This window comes from Camellia sinensis, chromosome 9, assembly GCF_055761805.1.
Source record: "Camellia sinensis isolate YWXY chromosome 9, ASM5576180v1, whole genome shotgun sequence".
NCBI classification, from domain to species: domain Eukaryota; kingdom Viridiplantae; phylum Streptophyta; class Magnoliopsida; order Ericales; family Theaceae; genus Camellia; species Camellia sinensis.
In genome coordinates, this window is record NC_138969.1 from 25,035,201 (window position 1) to 25,050,087 (window position 14,887).

General features: G+C 32.3%; 1 protein-coding gene across 6 annotated transcripts; it reads right to left on the reverse strand.

Annotated features, from left to right (window-relative positions):
• Positions 1–4,102: 4,102 nt before the first annotated feature.
• On the reverse strand, positions 4,103–14,288 carry LOC114297419 (CBL-interacting serine/threonine-protein kinase 23). Of its 6 annotated transcripts, XM_082886318.1 has the most exons (16): positions 13,328–14,254; positions 10,401–10,463; positions 10,270–10,322; positions 10,061–10,132; positions 9,852–9,959; positions 9,646–9,726; positions 9,364–9,417; positions 9,148–9,273; positions 7,746–7,835; positions 7,438–7,557; positions 7,189–7,314; positions 6,694–6,810; positions 5,624–5,680; positions 5,443–5,517; positions 4,697–4,775; positions 4,103–4,325 (listed from the first exon to the last, which is right to left on the reverse strand). In XM_082886318.1, exons 4-16 carry the CDS (start codon positions 10,127–10,129, stop codon positions 4,300–4,302), a joined length of 1,128 nt encoding a protein of 375 aa, XP_082742444.1. In that variant the 5' UTR covers positions 10,130–10,132; positions 10,270–10,322; positions 10,401–10,463; positions 13,328–14,254; the 3' UTR covers positions 4,103–4,299. The 6 variants fall into 6 exon arrangements, with proteins under 6 accessions (XP_082742444.1, XP_028097653.2, XP_082742443.1 ...); XM_028241852.2 differs by lacking the exon at positions 10,270–10,322 and having other exon boundaries at positions 13,328–14,288; XM_082886317.1 differs by having other exon boundaries at positions 10,061–10,322.
• Between the last annotated feature and the right edge of the window lie 599 nt (positions 14,289–14,887).

Genomic DNA, 14,887 nt, shown 5'->3' on the forward strand with positions numbered 1-14,887 from the left:
TTGATATTATCATGTTGTTGCTACACTTGCTGCATCAAAAGAAAGCTTCGCAAGATGCTTAACATCACGGTATCTCTCATTTTTTTTTTACTCTTTGATTTAAGTTTTGTAATTTGAATTATATTTTTTATAAACCGCCAATCCGCCTGAACCGCCAAGGCAAATCCGTCATTATTTGCCAACCAAACCGCCGGTTTTTGATAAAGAAAATGGCAAATTCTAGTGACACTTTTATCAATCCGCCACCCGCCATACGGTTTCTATTTTTCTCTCAAACCGCACCGACCCGCACTGCGCACACCCCTACCTCGAGTGCATAATAAGGATGTGGGCTTGTCGATTTTTTTAATTTGAAATTAAAAAAAATTATTTAGGATGAATTTTTTAATTTTTATAAGAGAAAAAATATAATAATTATAAATTAGATGTAGTGTTTTGTTTTATTAATTTGAAAATTTTATTTTGTTTTTGTGGCTAAAATAACAAAAAAACTTCAGACTTTTCCTTCCCAAACGAAGGCATAGTCAATGACTTTTTATACGGTTGTATTGATGCAATTTTATACTCCCTTCGTCTCAAAATATTAATTCATTATTTATTTTTTATTATCTCAAAATATTATTCTCTTTTCAAAATCAAAAATTAAAATAATATTAATGTCTTATTTTGCCTTTATTTTAAATTTATTAATAATACAAAAAGTGCAATTATGACAGTTGATATTTTCTAAAAAAATATTAATTCATTATTTATTTTTTATTATCTCAAAATATTATTCTCTTTTCAAAATCAAAAATTAAAATAATATTAATGTCTTATTTTGCCTTTATTTTAAATTTATTAATAATACAAAAAGTACAATTATGACAGTTGATATTTTCTAAAAAATATACTATCTACGTGTAATTTTGAAAATTTAATTTTTCTAAACTATAATAATTATACTATCAAAAAAATTATTATTTTGAGATGGAAGGAATAATATTCAGCATGCTTGGTTAGAGTTTTCCAAAAACTCTTTTCAGAAAATTATATTTTCTTTTTTTCCGTGTTTTTTTATTTTTACTGAATTTTTTTAATATTTTAAACAATTTTTTAACTTTTTAGACATACCTAACATAAATATACTTAAAAAGTAAAAAAATTGTGAAAGAAACTTTTTAAAAATTCACTAAATACCAAAAATATAAAAAAAATATGAAAATTCCGTACATATTTTGTATTTTTATGTATTTATTAATTTTTTAAAATATTTTTTCAAATTTTTTTTACTTTTTAGATACATCTAAGTAAGGTGCATCTAAAAATGTAAAAAAAAATGTTTAAAATTTTAAAAATATTCACTAAAAATAAAAAAATACGAAAATTAAAAAACTCAATTTTCAAAAAAATTAATCCAAAAAACTCAAACCAAACACACTGATTTGTTTCTCTCGCTAGAGTGCCGTCAATCATGCTTCATGTGTATTTATTTATTTATAATCTGTGTATTATTGAGATAGTCATTTTTAATTCACCAAAAAAAAAAAAAGAGATTGCCATTTCAACAACCATCCTTACATGAAAAGGCCTTCTGTCCAATAGGAAAGCCAGACAATTAAAGATATGACTTGAATGGATTCATCATGATCCACCAATGGAATTGGATTTGGTTGAGTCACATCAAATTTAGGGATAATAGTTAGGTTGAGCATAATTAGAATTTGAATCGTTCGTAAAACTTATCATGATTTTATTTCAGTAATTTAATTTATTTATTTTCTAAAATTTTATTATATAGATTATTTATAAAATTAAATTGATTAGATAATTATAAATTTTTTATTTTATCATATATATATATATATATATATATTTTTAAAAACTGTATACTTTGAAAAAATTATCAATTTTACAGAGCCGATTTTCCTACAGCATGGGAATCCCATATTGCATAATGTGAAATGATATAGCTTGTCTTGTACTCATTAAAATAAACCTTTTGCATAAAGAAATAAAACTTTTGCATAAAGTGAAAATATGAGTCTATATGGTGAAAATTTGGGCTAAAAGGCATTTGTTCGTTCAGATAGGACGAAATAAAACTGCATGGTTATACTTTTTAATATTCGAAGAACAAAGTTGGAAAAATGTACAAAAATACTCATGTGGCACAAGGATTGTTTAAAAATAAAGGGCAAGTTTTCTCGGTATTTATAAAAAAATAACTTGAGTATTAACTTAAACGGTGGTACTACTGCACCAATTAGTGTATCAACATTATGATATTATTATTGACCCCACTTATTAATCACATTACAAATTTTTAAAATCTCTTAAATTACGCCACATCATCAATTGATATATTAGTTAGTACACTAATTAGTACATATAGCATTATTCTAAAACCTCTTATATTATCTGATTTCTTTATTATGTATTAAATGTCTGATGCATTAATTTAACTTATTAAAAGTTTGTTTGGACACTTAATTTTTTTAGTTTTTTTTACTTCTATTTTTTAGAATAAAGTTATTCCTAAAAAAATTGAAAAAATTAATAAAAAAAACTAGCTTTTATGTTATTGGAAAAGTGTAAGTTTATTTTTTTTAATAGTATTTTTTCATTGACTTTTTCAATTTTTTTTTTACTTCTGACATCTTTTTGAATTAGGACCCAAAAAGTAAAATAATTAAATTTCTTAAGACAAAAATATTCAAAAAAAGCGAGTTTTTAGCCGTTGCCAAACATAAATAAATGAATCTTGTTAAACAATTTTTTTTCTCCTCAATTGTATTGGAAGCTAAGGCCAAGTTTGGGAAGACTAAATAAGTGTACTTTTTATCTTTTTAGACTAAAAAGTTGAGGTTGAAAATATGAATGTTTGGGTTAACTTTTTGACTTTTTATGAAAAAATGTGTAATAAAAAATTGTAAAAATTGATTTGTAGGAGAAAATTAGAATTGGGAGTTGTGCAGCCGTAATTGTTGACTTTTGGTGAATAGTGATAACTTTTTAACTTTTTAAGTAACTTTTTGACTTTTTGGCTTTTTGAGGTGTTCCCAAACTTGGCCTAAATAAGTTGGGGAAAAAAGTGATTAGTTTTTTAATTTTTTCTAAAAGTAAAAATGTGAGTAAAAAAACGTAGCCAAACAAAATCTAAAATGTTAACATCTTATCGAGTACAATATACATGTATATATATATATATAAGGAAAAGTAGGACTCATTTTTCCTAAAAACTAATAGATTTTGAAGAAGTGATGGTTTTTTAAAGATTATTTAGACTTTTCACAAATATATTAATCCCATTATGTTTCACACTCACCGTAACCGGGTCAGATGTTCAATTTTTAATGTTAGCAATCCCTAATTGGGCAATTGCTTTGAAAGAAATGGTTTGTCCCTCATAATTAATTGATTATTTATACCCATTCTATATAGGTAAAACAAACTTTGTTTGAATCTTTTAGCAAAATATGCTTATAAACATCAATGCCACAAGTAGATGACGAAAGATAATATTTCATATTCATCAAAAAATAATAATACAAGAGAGAGATAATATGATAATAAATTAATGAAGAGTGAAGCTGCCTTTGTTTATTTTATTTTTTAATCTTGGCAAAGAAGAGGAAGCCAAAAATTAATACTTTAAAAAGTACTGGCAGAAATAGTCAACTTTATTTTATTTTTTTATTTTTTTGAATATTTACTGCTAATATCAAGGTCCACAGGGTTCGGATCCACAATCACGGGTAAATTTCACAATGTTTATACACAAAGTCAATTATTTACTGATCGAGTTCATTCACAGACTCATTAAGTTTAAAAAACTTTTGAGTACATTACTAGTTGTAATCTTTTAAGAATGTGATACAGGAATATGAATATTATATTCTTACTTAGTTTGAAAAATCAATTAATTTCTTAATTTCTCGTTCGGGACATTAGCGGTTACCAAAAACTATATGTTATGTATTATATTTTTTATTCAGTAATGTGTTGCTACAGTATTGATAACGTCCATAACTAATAAGATTTATTGAACTAATTTAATAATTATATATAAGATAATAAATAAAATATGTTATTATTATAAAATTATTGTGCAATGCATAAGTTATGCAAACTATTGTTCAATTTAATAAATCAAGCAACACCAATGTAATATTTTACTGATAAACATCGTGTTTAACAAAGGGAAAGCATATTGCATACAAAAATAAAGTAAAGCAAAGCCTAATCACCTGAATTCGAATATCTGGCGATTGAAATTATGTTGAAATTTCCACCAACATAATTGAAGGAAGCCGGTAATCAAGAAGACGACGCAACACCAACACCTGTAGAATGAATGAAAGCAGAACAATAATTCATGACTCCAAAAAAAATGAAAAGAAAAAAAGTTCACATCAATTTTGAGTCATTAATAATGTAAACTCAAGGCTGATAACTTGAAATAAATGGTTTCAATTTTGGGTGGGGTATCACACATGTAGGGATATGTGCAGCAAACATGTAACACCCACAGGAAGAAGGTACGCCATGATAAAGATGTTCCAATCATCTGACAGACCTAATGCTTTTCATAGGACTTGCAATTAATCTGTGTGAAGCTGCACACAAAATTCCTCTAAACGGACCTTGTGTCAAATCATCACACAATATTCAATTGAAATATGGTTGATTGCTACTTCTACTATACAATACTGACCTTCATTTACTTCCCCTTCTGTTTCATCACATGTTTTCCACACAATGTCTTTCAAACCAGTCGAAAGGCTCTTGTAAAACTGTGTACCCAAACGAAAGTTCAAAAGCATACTATAATAGTATATGGTTAAGAGGAAAAACACACAAATGCATGCACGCACATGTGCAAAGAGAAGGTTTCTAACATGGCAATGTTGTGGAAGGGGAGGCAATTTTTACGTTTGGCAAGATCCTAGCTATAAGAAGCATGGACATTCGTAACATGTTGTGTCCAACACCGTGTCAGACGCTACCGGACACTACACATGAAACATATTACAGCTGTGTTTGAATGAAGGATTTGAAGGGGGGTTTGTGTTTTCCCTTCCGTTCACAAATCCTTACTCAAATCTTTGATCTAGACACAGTGGTAAAATAAAAATAATGTACATTTATACCTATTATCCTTGTTTAGATTCCAAAAAGTGACTTTTAAATATTCGTACATTTTTTGAAAATTTCCGTGTCAGCTTGTTCGTTTCATGTCAAGTGTCCGTATCCGTGTCTGTGTTTTTTAGGATCCTAAGCATACAGCCCATTGGGTGGGCTGAAAAGGTAATCAATTCCTTGCCTCGCACATCATATTGCAGCTGTGCCAATTTTAAGAGCCACCAGCATGAACAACATGGTGTCTAGAATCAACGGATAACCAATTGTACAACCATAATAACCAAGCAACACCATTGCAATCAGATTTCACCACCATACCTTGTGAAATTCTAAGGTATCCCCTGCAGTCTTGCGAAGTTCAACCATGTAAAGTGACGGAGCCACCTCGAGAACCTGTTGGACAAATTACTTTCAGACCTGATTTCAAACACTAGTCTGAATAATGTTCTTGTGATTTTTCAGGAGAAATCCATTGATGAGGTGAATGGAAGAAAAATACCTCTGTTGCAATGGATAAATGACCCTTGTACCCAATTTTCTTTGCTTGAAGCTTTAGCTGAGATCAGTAACCAAATAAATTATAAGTAGGACAGAGTTAACTTTATCGTTTAAGTGTCTTATATTTTAGTTTCATCTCAATTAAACAATAATCGCTCCAGTTCAGCAAACAACCTTCAAACAAGATATTCATTATCAAACACTAAACAAGATATTCATTAGTAGTACCAGCTGATCCAATATAACTGAGAGCCAGCTTAAAGGACCATTGATTGAACATAATACAACAGACCTAGCAATTAGTAGTAGAAAAGTAAAAATGCAAGTTTACAGGCAATGAAATGGGGTTCAGGAAGCCCACATTCCTTGCATTTGTTCAATTAGACAAAAAAATTAACCAACTCAAAGAACAGCTATCTGAATAATCTCCTTCTAATTTACTCTGGAATTAGCAGAGTGTAGGAGATCAACCCAAATTGAGTTGGCAGCCACATGGAAGGGTGGCCAACCCACATGGTAAAAGGAAGGCAAAAGAGGTTGGCATGAGTTGGCAGCCATGAGGCTTGCCATGCGCCAGCAACAAAGGAGAAAGCATGGAGTTGGCCATGTGAAGTCTTCACATGGTGGGACAAAGCTTTCAACTGGACAGCAGCTCAAAGGAGATTATTGGGCTGGCAGCCAACACACCCATGAGGCCTCCTCCACCTTCTGTTTTGGTGTATAAAATGGAATGGTGATGGTGAATTGAAAACACGGCAAACATAGCAAGCAAGAGAGAAACACACTGCTGAGAGAGAGGCACAAAACAGAGAGAGCTAGTGAGAGCTATATTCTGTTTGTGTATCAGAGAGTGTGAGAGAGTGTGTTATATAGAGAGACAGTGAGTTGAGAGTGTGTAATCTCCTCCATTTGTTAATATATAACAACATCGCTCCCGTGGACGTAGGCCGGTTTGCCGAACCACGTTAAAAGTCCTGTGTTTTTGCTTGTGAGTGTCCCCTGGTGTGCCCAAGATCCGCAACATAGAGACAATACAATTGAACATAGGGAGAGACCAAATGCTCATTGTACCTTGCAGTTCTTTTTCCTTACATCAAAACCGAGAGATGCAGCAGCTTCCTCAAATTTCGAGATAATCTCATTGGCAGGACATTTGGATGTAAATCTTGTTTCCCGTTTAACAACCCCCTAGACATAAAAGTAGATGTCAGCCACTCCAAGCTTCAAATTATGAACAAGCTCGATATATATATATTCTTTTAAATAATAGACACGTTAAGATTATGATCATTTTAGTGTGATTTTGTCATTTTGAGGCAATAAAAATAAAACTTGACTTTTGTAACAGAATATGTTTCTGACAAAACCACCAGCTGCATTTACACACGACATTTGGATTAGCAAAACCTAATATGGTTTGAATATGCTTCACAGATCAAGATAAAAAAAAATATAATCCTATTCATTCGCAAGCAAATGCATGAAATAATCAGATCCAAAAGATATTTAACATCTGATAGCTCAAGCACCAAGCGCAATAACCAAAATTAAAGACTTATGACATACCATATGCTTTTCAAATAGAGAACTAAGGTTGAGTCCCTGAGCCCTAGAGATAAACTCAAAAGCATTCATGGTGACAGGCGTTGCAGACTGTTCTTCCCGCCTCTCCACAACAAGGTTTTTGGAGTCCTGTACACCAAAAGAAAATCAAATACAAAGTCACTCTGACGACCCATTCCTCAAATATCCAAACCAAAAAGAACATGAAAAAATTGTTCCAACTGAAATTGGAACACCAAAAAGATCTATTACCCCTGATTCATCAAATATAGCATCAACGTCATCAAGACTAACATCTTCTTGTTCAAAAGTGGGTGGCCTATATCCCTTTTGAAACCATTCGTTCTCAATGATCTCAGCAATTGTAATGCGCTGTTTCATACCATAAAACTATATTGTCATAACCTGGGTTATAACCGATATGAAAAATTACTGTCGACTTAATTCAAGGGCACATCAGGTGCTCAAAATTATTAACAAGATGAATGCAATTTGTCCTTTAACATAAAATAAAAGATTACTGCATTTTTATCACAAGGACCAGAGACGAGTGGACGTACTGTCTCAGTATTAGGATCCAGAATTCTTTTGATTAGTTTCCTTGAGCCCGAGGAGAACCATGGTGGACATAAAAATTCTGCCTTGAATATCTGCAATCATGTGAAGTCCTTATATAGCTATGTCTCAACCATAAAAAGTAAACCACAGAAAATAACATAATATTATAAGGCCTCGTTTGGCAAGAGGCTATTTTAGCCAATTAGCCAAAAAATTACTAAATTAGCCAAAAAGCTAACAACCCATACTAAAAAGTCAAAGATTCTCTTTTCTCTCTACTTTTTGCACATCTTTTCGTAATTAGCCAAAAAGTCATCCCAAACATACAAGTTTTTTTTACCTACCTTTTTAGCCAAATAGCCAAAAAGTTACTAAATTAGCCTGTTCCCAAACGAGGCCTAAGAATATGAATATGCATAAGATAATCTTATACCAATCCGTAACAAAAAGGTTCACTTATATTAAGTCACATGGAAATGTAAACCATGCCAAATGCAACTCATTTCTTGAATTTTTTCACCACCTTTGGTCTTTTCTCTTTCCTCATTGGAGTTGTCGCTCAATTTCAAGAAACCCTAATTTGGGGCTCCAAGGGGCATCAAAATTTGAATTCGAGTTTTAGTATACCAATTTTTTTTAAAAAGCAAATTGAAGATGAGGTCCACTGATCTTTACAATTGAATGCAAGAATAGGTTACTTTTCACTAAAATTGTTGCTTGCATATAAATACAACTACATATGAAACTACAACTAGCGGTTACATGTTTTTTTTTTTTTTGGATAACCAGGTGTGCGGGTCAAATTATGCGCACCGCGAATAATCTAGGAGACCAATCCCACAGCCTACTTGCGGGGGCCCCATTTAAAGCCAAGGCGAATGCTTTGTATAGACATGGCCCCATGGAGCTTATTGCTACTAGTGGATATTGAATCTGAGACTTGGAGGGAGCACACTCCCAGACCTCAAGTTATGCCCACTAGGCCAAACCCTTGAGGTTTACATGCTTATTTCTACACCATATGTAACTCAAACTTCTAATTAAGATGCATAAGACAGATTTCTTATGCATGTTGTTTGGGGTGAGCAAAAGACCTACGATTCCACTCACCCAAATAACATGCATAAGACAAATTTTGTCATTCTCTTCTCCACGCTAACCTCATGCCAGCACTGGTCACCCCGCAAGAGAATGTCCATTTCATCCTAAACCAACAAATTTCTGCATTATCTTCTCCACTCTAAACTATAATTTCCTTAGAGGATATCATGAAAAGAATGCAATAAGATTTCCTAAGTACTTCACGTAGTTAGCAAAAAAAAAGAAAAACCACTGACAGGATAACAAATTACAACAAAAAAACCCAAAGGGATAGGGTATTATTTGGAAGAAAAAGAAAAAAACCTTTTTGTATAATTCCATGAGGTTGGACTCTTCAAATGGCAGAAAGCCTGCCAATAGTACAAAAAGTATTACACCGCACGACCATAGATCTGCTTTAGCTCCATCGTAGCCTTTATTCTTAATCACCTAGACAAGTAAACAACCAAAGCGATGAGGATAATAAGGGCAGTTAGGAAGAGATAGATATGTTAAATTGCAGTAAACACTGTACCATACTTCAGGAGCAACATAATTTGGTGTTCCACAGGTCGTGTGCAGTAACCCATCTTCCTGAATGAAGAGTTCAGAAACTCAGTTTTAAACATGTGTAATGGTTGCCACACTATCATCAAATCAAGAGTTTAAACAATGCAATACTGTACGTATAGATAAAATAAATGAAGCGTTGCCCCCTGAAACTTTGACACAATTTTTACTACGAGGATGCAGATCATTTTTTTTTTTTTTCCGATTAGTAGGATGCAGATGAGAAGTACTAGACAGGAAGCTGTCACATACTCGAATTTGCTGAGGTAGAGCGCTTAATCCAAAATCTGAAACTTTAAGGATTCCATTTGCATCCAGCAGCAGGTTCTCCGGCTGTGAATTATAGAGTATGAAAATGCAAATCCGTATAAGTCTGATTTGGTCATCAACTCTGTGACTATGTTGAAGAAAGCTGGACCTTGGCAGAAATTAAAACCAAAAGTCAGTGATTTTCTCACCTTCAGATCCCTATGAAAGACACCTCTGCTGTGGCAGTAATCCACCGCATTTATGAGCTGCTGAAAATACTTCCTTGCTTCATCTTCTTTCAACCCACCTTTACCAGACTGCCTCAAAAAAATTGTACAAAATCCAACATGGTCACTAATTGTATGGAACAAGATTTTCATGAGAATCAATGCATTAAATCAAGCAATCAAAGCCTTACAATTTTGTCGAAAAGTTCGCCACCAGTCACAAATTCCAAAACAATGAATATTTTTGTCTTGCTTGCCATAACCTACAACCAGAGGATCTTGAGTTGCTCAAAAAATACATGGGGTCATCAAAAAGGAGAAACATGCCTATTTATGTAAGAAAAATACAACAGAGTTACTGATCTTATATGATTATAATACAGCAAACTTTGTCATTTACAAGTCCACAAGTCTAATTAGTACAATATTTTGCCCGCAACCAAACTCCCAGACCTGAAAAGGTTTGGTCATATTAGAACCCCAGGTAAAATCACACATGAGAAATATAAGATGCTTGTGCCACATTCTAACCTCATACATACGGATAACGTTTGGGTGTCTGATTAGTTTCATGGTTAAAATTTCACGTTTAATCTGTAGAGGAAAAAACATAGTTATAATGTCACCATAAAATTAAGATTTAAATATCCAACATCAAATTCTAAAAAATCCAGATTCAGATTTAAAGAATGAAGATTATTGTTCAATGTGTCAATAAAATAGCCACAACATTGATTCATCCATACTATCATTATCAATGCCAGGAGTAAAGAAATAAAGAATATACAATGAACTCAATTGGCAATTGAAATATGCAAACGAGATGATGTTTTTCTGAACGAGAAAATAAATTTAAATGTGATATATACTTCTTTTCTTTTTTTTTAATATTTTTCACAACTTCATATATTCATTGTTTTCACGTTAGTGAAAAGGTAAAGGGTAAATTATAAATACACACCCTAAGGTTTGCTTTAAATATGTTTGACTCCCTTAGGCTCTAAAATATTGTTTTCATGTTAGTGAAAAGGGAAAGAGTAAATTATAAATACACACCCTAAGGTTTGTTTAAAATATTTTCGACTCCCTCAGACTCTAAAATAATATATCTTGCCTCCTTAGGTTTCAAATTGCAAAACAAATACCCGTATTGTTAGTCATTAGGTTAACTAATTGGTTTCCTTCTATCAACCATTTTATTTTTTGAATGTATTTTTCATTGTGGCTATGGCCACCGCCACCGCCACCGTTATACTCCTCTCTCCCCCAATACCCTATTTTTATGCTTCTTCATTCTATTGTTGTTGCACAATTTTTATGTTGCAAGTTGTGGGTTTGGGTGGTTGCTTGGTGGGTAGATGAGATGGTGGGGTGGCAGCAGCGGGGTGGAAAAGGGGTTGGGGAGCCTGGGGAAGGGTGGGGAAGGTAATAGGATGGGTGGCTAAGGGGGGAAAGGGTGGAGGAGGTGATGGGGTGGATGGCTAAGAGTGGGAGAGGGGTGGTGTTGCGTGACTAAGGGTGGGTGAGGGGTAGGTAATGGTGGGCTAAGGTGGTGGTGGTGGAACTTTTAAGAGAGAGAGAGAGGAAAAAAAAAAAAAAAAAGTAATCTGTTTGGTTTGAGTTTTTTAAATTAAGTTTTTTAAAAATTGAATTTTTTAGTTTTCATATTTTTTTGTCTTTAGTAAATATTTTTAAAATTTTAAACATTTTTTTTACTTTTTTAAATGCACCTTACTTAAATGTATCTAAAAAGTAAAAAAATTGTAAAAAAATATTTTAAAAAATAAATAAATATATAAAAATATAAAAAATATATTGAATTATCGTTTTTTTTTTTTTTTTTGTATTTTTGGTATTTAGTAAATTTTTAAAAGGTTTTTTCAATAATTTTTTTACTTTTTAGATATATTTATGTTAGGTATGTCTAAAAAATAAAAAAAATTGATTAAAATATTAAAAAAATTCAATAAAAACAAAAAAATACGAAAAATAAGAAAATAAAATTTTTTGAAAAGTGACTTTTGAAAAACCTAACCAAGCATTTGTCTTTTAGTATGCAAGGATAATGAGGTAACTTTGGTTTTTATAATATATAAACTCAAGAGCCTCTAAATGCAAGGAAATTCTAATATGCACATGCAAAAGGGGAGTATCATATGGACTTCTAGTTATGTTTTGACTAATTTTCTTCTTTAGTTATGACATTATTTTAGTTATGATTCATAAATTCTTTAATTATGCTTTTATATTATATTTAGTTATGACATTTTTTTAATTATGATTCAAAAAATTAAATTATGTTATTTTTTTAATTATAAGATATGTATGGTATATATCCTTTGAAAGATGTGAATCATAGAATATTTTCCCTAAAACCACCTCATAAAATGTGGTAAACACCTCATTTAGGGTCCGTTTGGGAAGAACTAAAGTGGGTTTTTTTTTACTATTTTAGTCACAAAAAACAAAATATCACATTTAACCTATAATCATTACATTCTTCTCTAAAAAAAAAAAAAAATCAAAAAAGCCAAAAAGTCAAAAAATTCTTCCCAAACTAAACTTTTTAGCCCAAGCTAAAATAACCAAAAAATCTAAAAAATTAAAAAACCAACCCACTTCTCAAACGGAAACTTATTAGGACACCGCACTCTCAAATTTTAATTTTATTTTTCGCTTTGAATATTCTAATTAATCCCAACCCTACCGCTACCCATTTCATCCCCCACCACTATCGCCGCCTCCGTTTTCCTCCCAACAGCAGTCGCCCCCTCTCCCACCCATTTCATCAGGGTGCTGCCGGAGGGTAAAAAGGTGGCGCCACAGAGTGGGGAAGGACTGGAGCATGGCAAGTGGGGCTGGCCAGATCTAGAGAAGAGCTGACCAGAGCTAGGGTGGCCGCCGGAGTTGGGGCTAGGGTTTTGCTCTTTTGGTAAATTGATGTAGAGGTAAAACGGTATTAATTTATTATTAATTTTTTTCATTTAAGTCTTTGTTTGAGAAATGAGTTAATTTTTTGATTTTTTTTTTTTTATAATTATTTTAGTCTGGATTAAAAAGCGTAATTTAGGAATCATTTTTGACTTTTTTTTTTGATTATTTTGTGAAAGAAAGAAAGTAATGAATATGAATTAAATATAATATTTTATCTTGAGTTAAAAAAATTATTTTATTTTTTGTGATTATTTTAACCCAAAATACCTCAAAACCAACTTGTCAAACGGAGGCTAACCTTTTTTTGAAGGATTGGGTGACAGGATATACTAAATTCTTAGAACATAAACAGCGTATATATAAAGGGTAAAGCTTGAAATTTCATTGTCATGTTTCTTGGTCAGAATAATAAAAAGCCAACGCAAACAATTAATTAATATAGTAAGAAATCACAATTACTCAGTATTTATTTATTCACTGAAATAATTTATTTTCACTGAAACAATAGAGAATTGTTGGAATACCTGACCAATCATATCATGTTTGAGAATTTTCTCTTTGTTGAGAATCTTTATAGCCACATTCTCATCAGTTTCTACATTCCTTCCAAATTTCACCTTCGCAAACGCTCCCTCCCCCAGTGTCCGCCCTAGCTCGTACCTCCCCACCCTCGTCCTCACTCTCTCTCCGTCGCCGCCGCCGCCGCCGATTGAAGCCATGTCACACTATGTATATATTGATTTGTGTGTGTGTATCAGTCAGACTTTTTTTTCTTCTCTTTCTCTGTCTAACCTCAAGATCTCTCTATCCATTGATTTTGATTTCTCTCTAGAAATCAAGATCTCTTCCTCTTGCAAGGCTGCCACACCTGAGACTTTGCCACATTCATCTTTCCTTTTCTTCACAATAGAAATCCAAAAGAAAAGAAAAGAAAAGAAAAGAAAAAAAAACTATCAAAAATACTTGGAGACAATAGAGAGAAGTGACTGATGAGCGTGACAATCACATCGAACTCCAATGGACTCCATTGACTAGGTTTTTTTCTTTTTGAGACGAAAATGGATCGATTTGTGATCTGAAAAATTGATTCGATTTCGCCAAAAAAAAATGATTTAGGATTTTCCTTTTCTTTTTTTTCACTTGCAGTGTGGATTGAACTGAGAATTCAAGTGAAGTTTGTAAATTCGAGCAAGGATCTCGAGTAGAAAAAGCCCTTGATCGACGCTTTGAACCTCTGTGTTTTTGGATTCGAATCGAAGGCGTCGTGTAGATCTCTCTCTCTCTCTCTCTCTCCCTCCCCCTCCCTCCCCCCCTCTGTCTGTTGATGCGGCTGAAAAAGTCCAGCAACTTTTGGATATATTTGTACCAGAAATGATTCATCAAAAAAAATATACAAGACACAAATATCATATCAGCGTGGGACTTACACGAGCTCTTAAAACTCCTCTTCTCATCTAGAGTGGCAGCAATCTTTTTTTTCAAATTTGTACTAACCTCTTGTTAATCGGAAATTATTTACGTCTTATTTTGAAAATTAGGAAAAAAATTAGCCCGCGTTTGGTTATATTTTGTAAATGTGATTTGAAAATATGAGTTGTATTTTGAATTTGTGTGTTGTAGAATTATAATTTGAGTGTAGAAAATTTGTTTGGTAAAGAGTTTTGAAAATAGTTTTCGAAAAGAGAGGTTTGATTTGAGTGGGGAATTGTTGATGTGATATTTGATATGTGATACAAAAATTTACAACTCATAACTAAACATACAACTCAAAATCTTTTCAAAGCACGCTAAAAATTAAAAAAAATTCAGAAAATATTTTTCCCAATTATATAAATCAATTGCCAAAAAAAAAAAAAAATCCATACAGCGGAGGACATCCAGGTGGAAGTCCCTACGAACATCCAGGTGGTCTTCCCCTGGGCAAAATTTTGCAGCTGATGCACAGAGCTCTCTGCAGAGCTCGTGAAAATTGATTCCAAAACAACAACCAAACATCATACTCAAACGCACGTGTAGAAACACGTTTACAAATCACAACCAAGCATAGCCTTAATTTTTTACTTTTTTTTTTAAAAAAAAAATGA

Bases quoted from the DNA above. Each gene is read 5' to 3' on its own strand.
- LOC114297419 (XM_028241852.2), bottom strand. From the start codon at position 13,522: ATGGCTTCAATCGGCGGCGGCGGCGGCGACGGAGAGAGAGTGAGGACG. The intron at 7,836-9,147 runs GTTTTTTTCTTT...ACATGATTGCAG, and splicing joins TCATGGAATTATACAAAAAG to ATATTCAAGGCAGAATTTTT. The intron at 7,315-7,437 runs GTAATAGATCTT...TTTGGTGTACAG, and splicing joins CTATATTTGATGAATCAGGG to GACTCCAAAAACCTTGTTGT.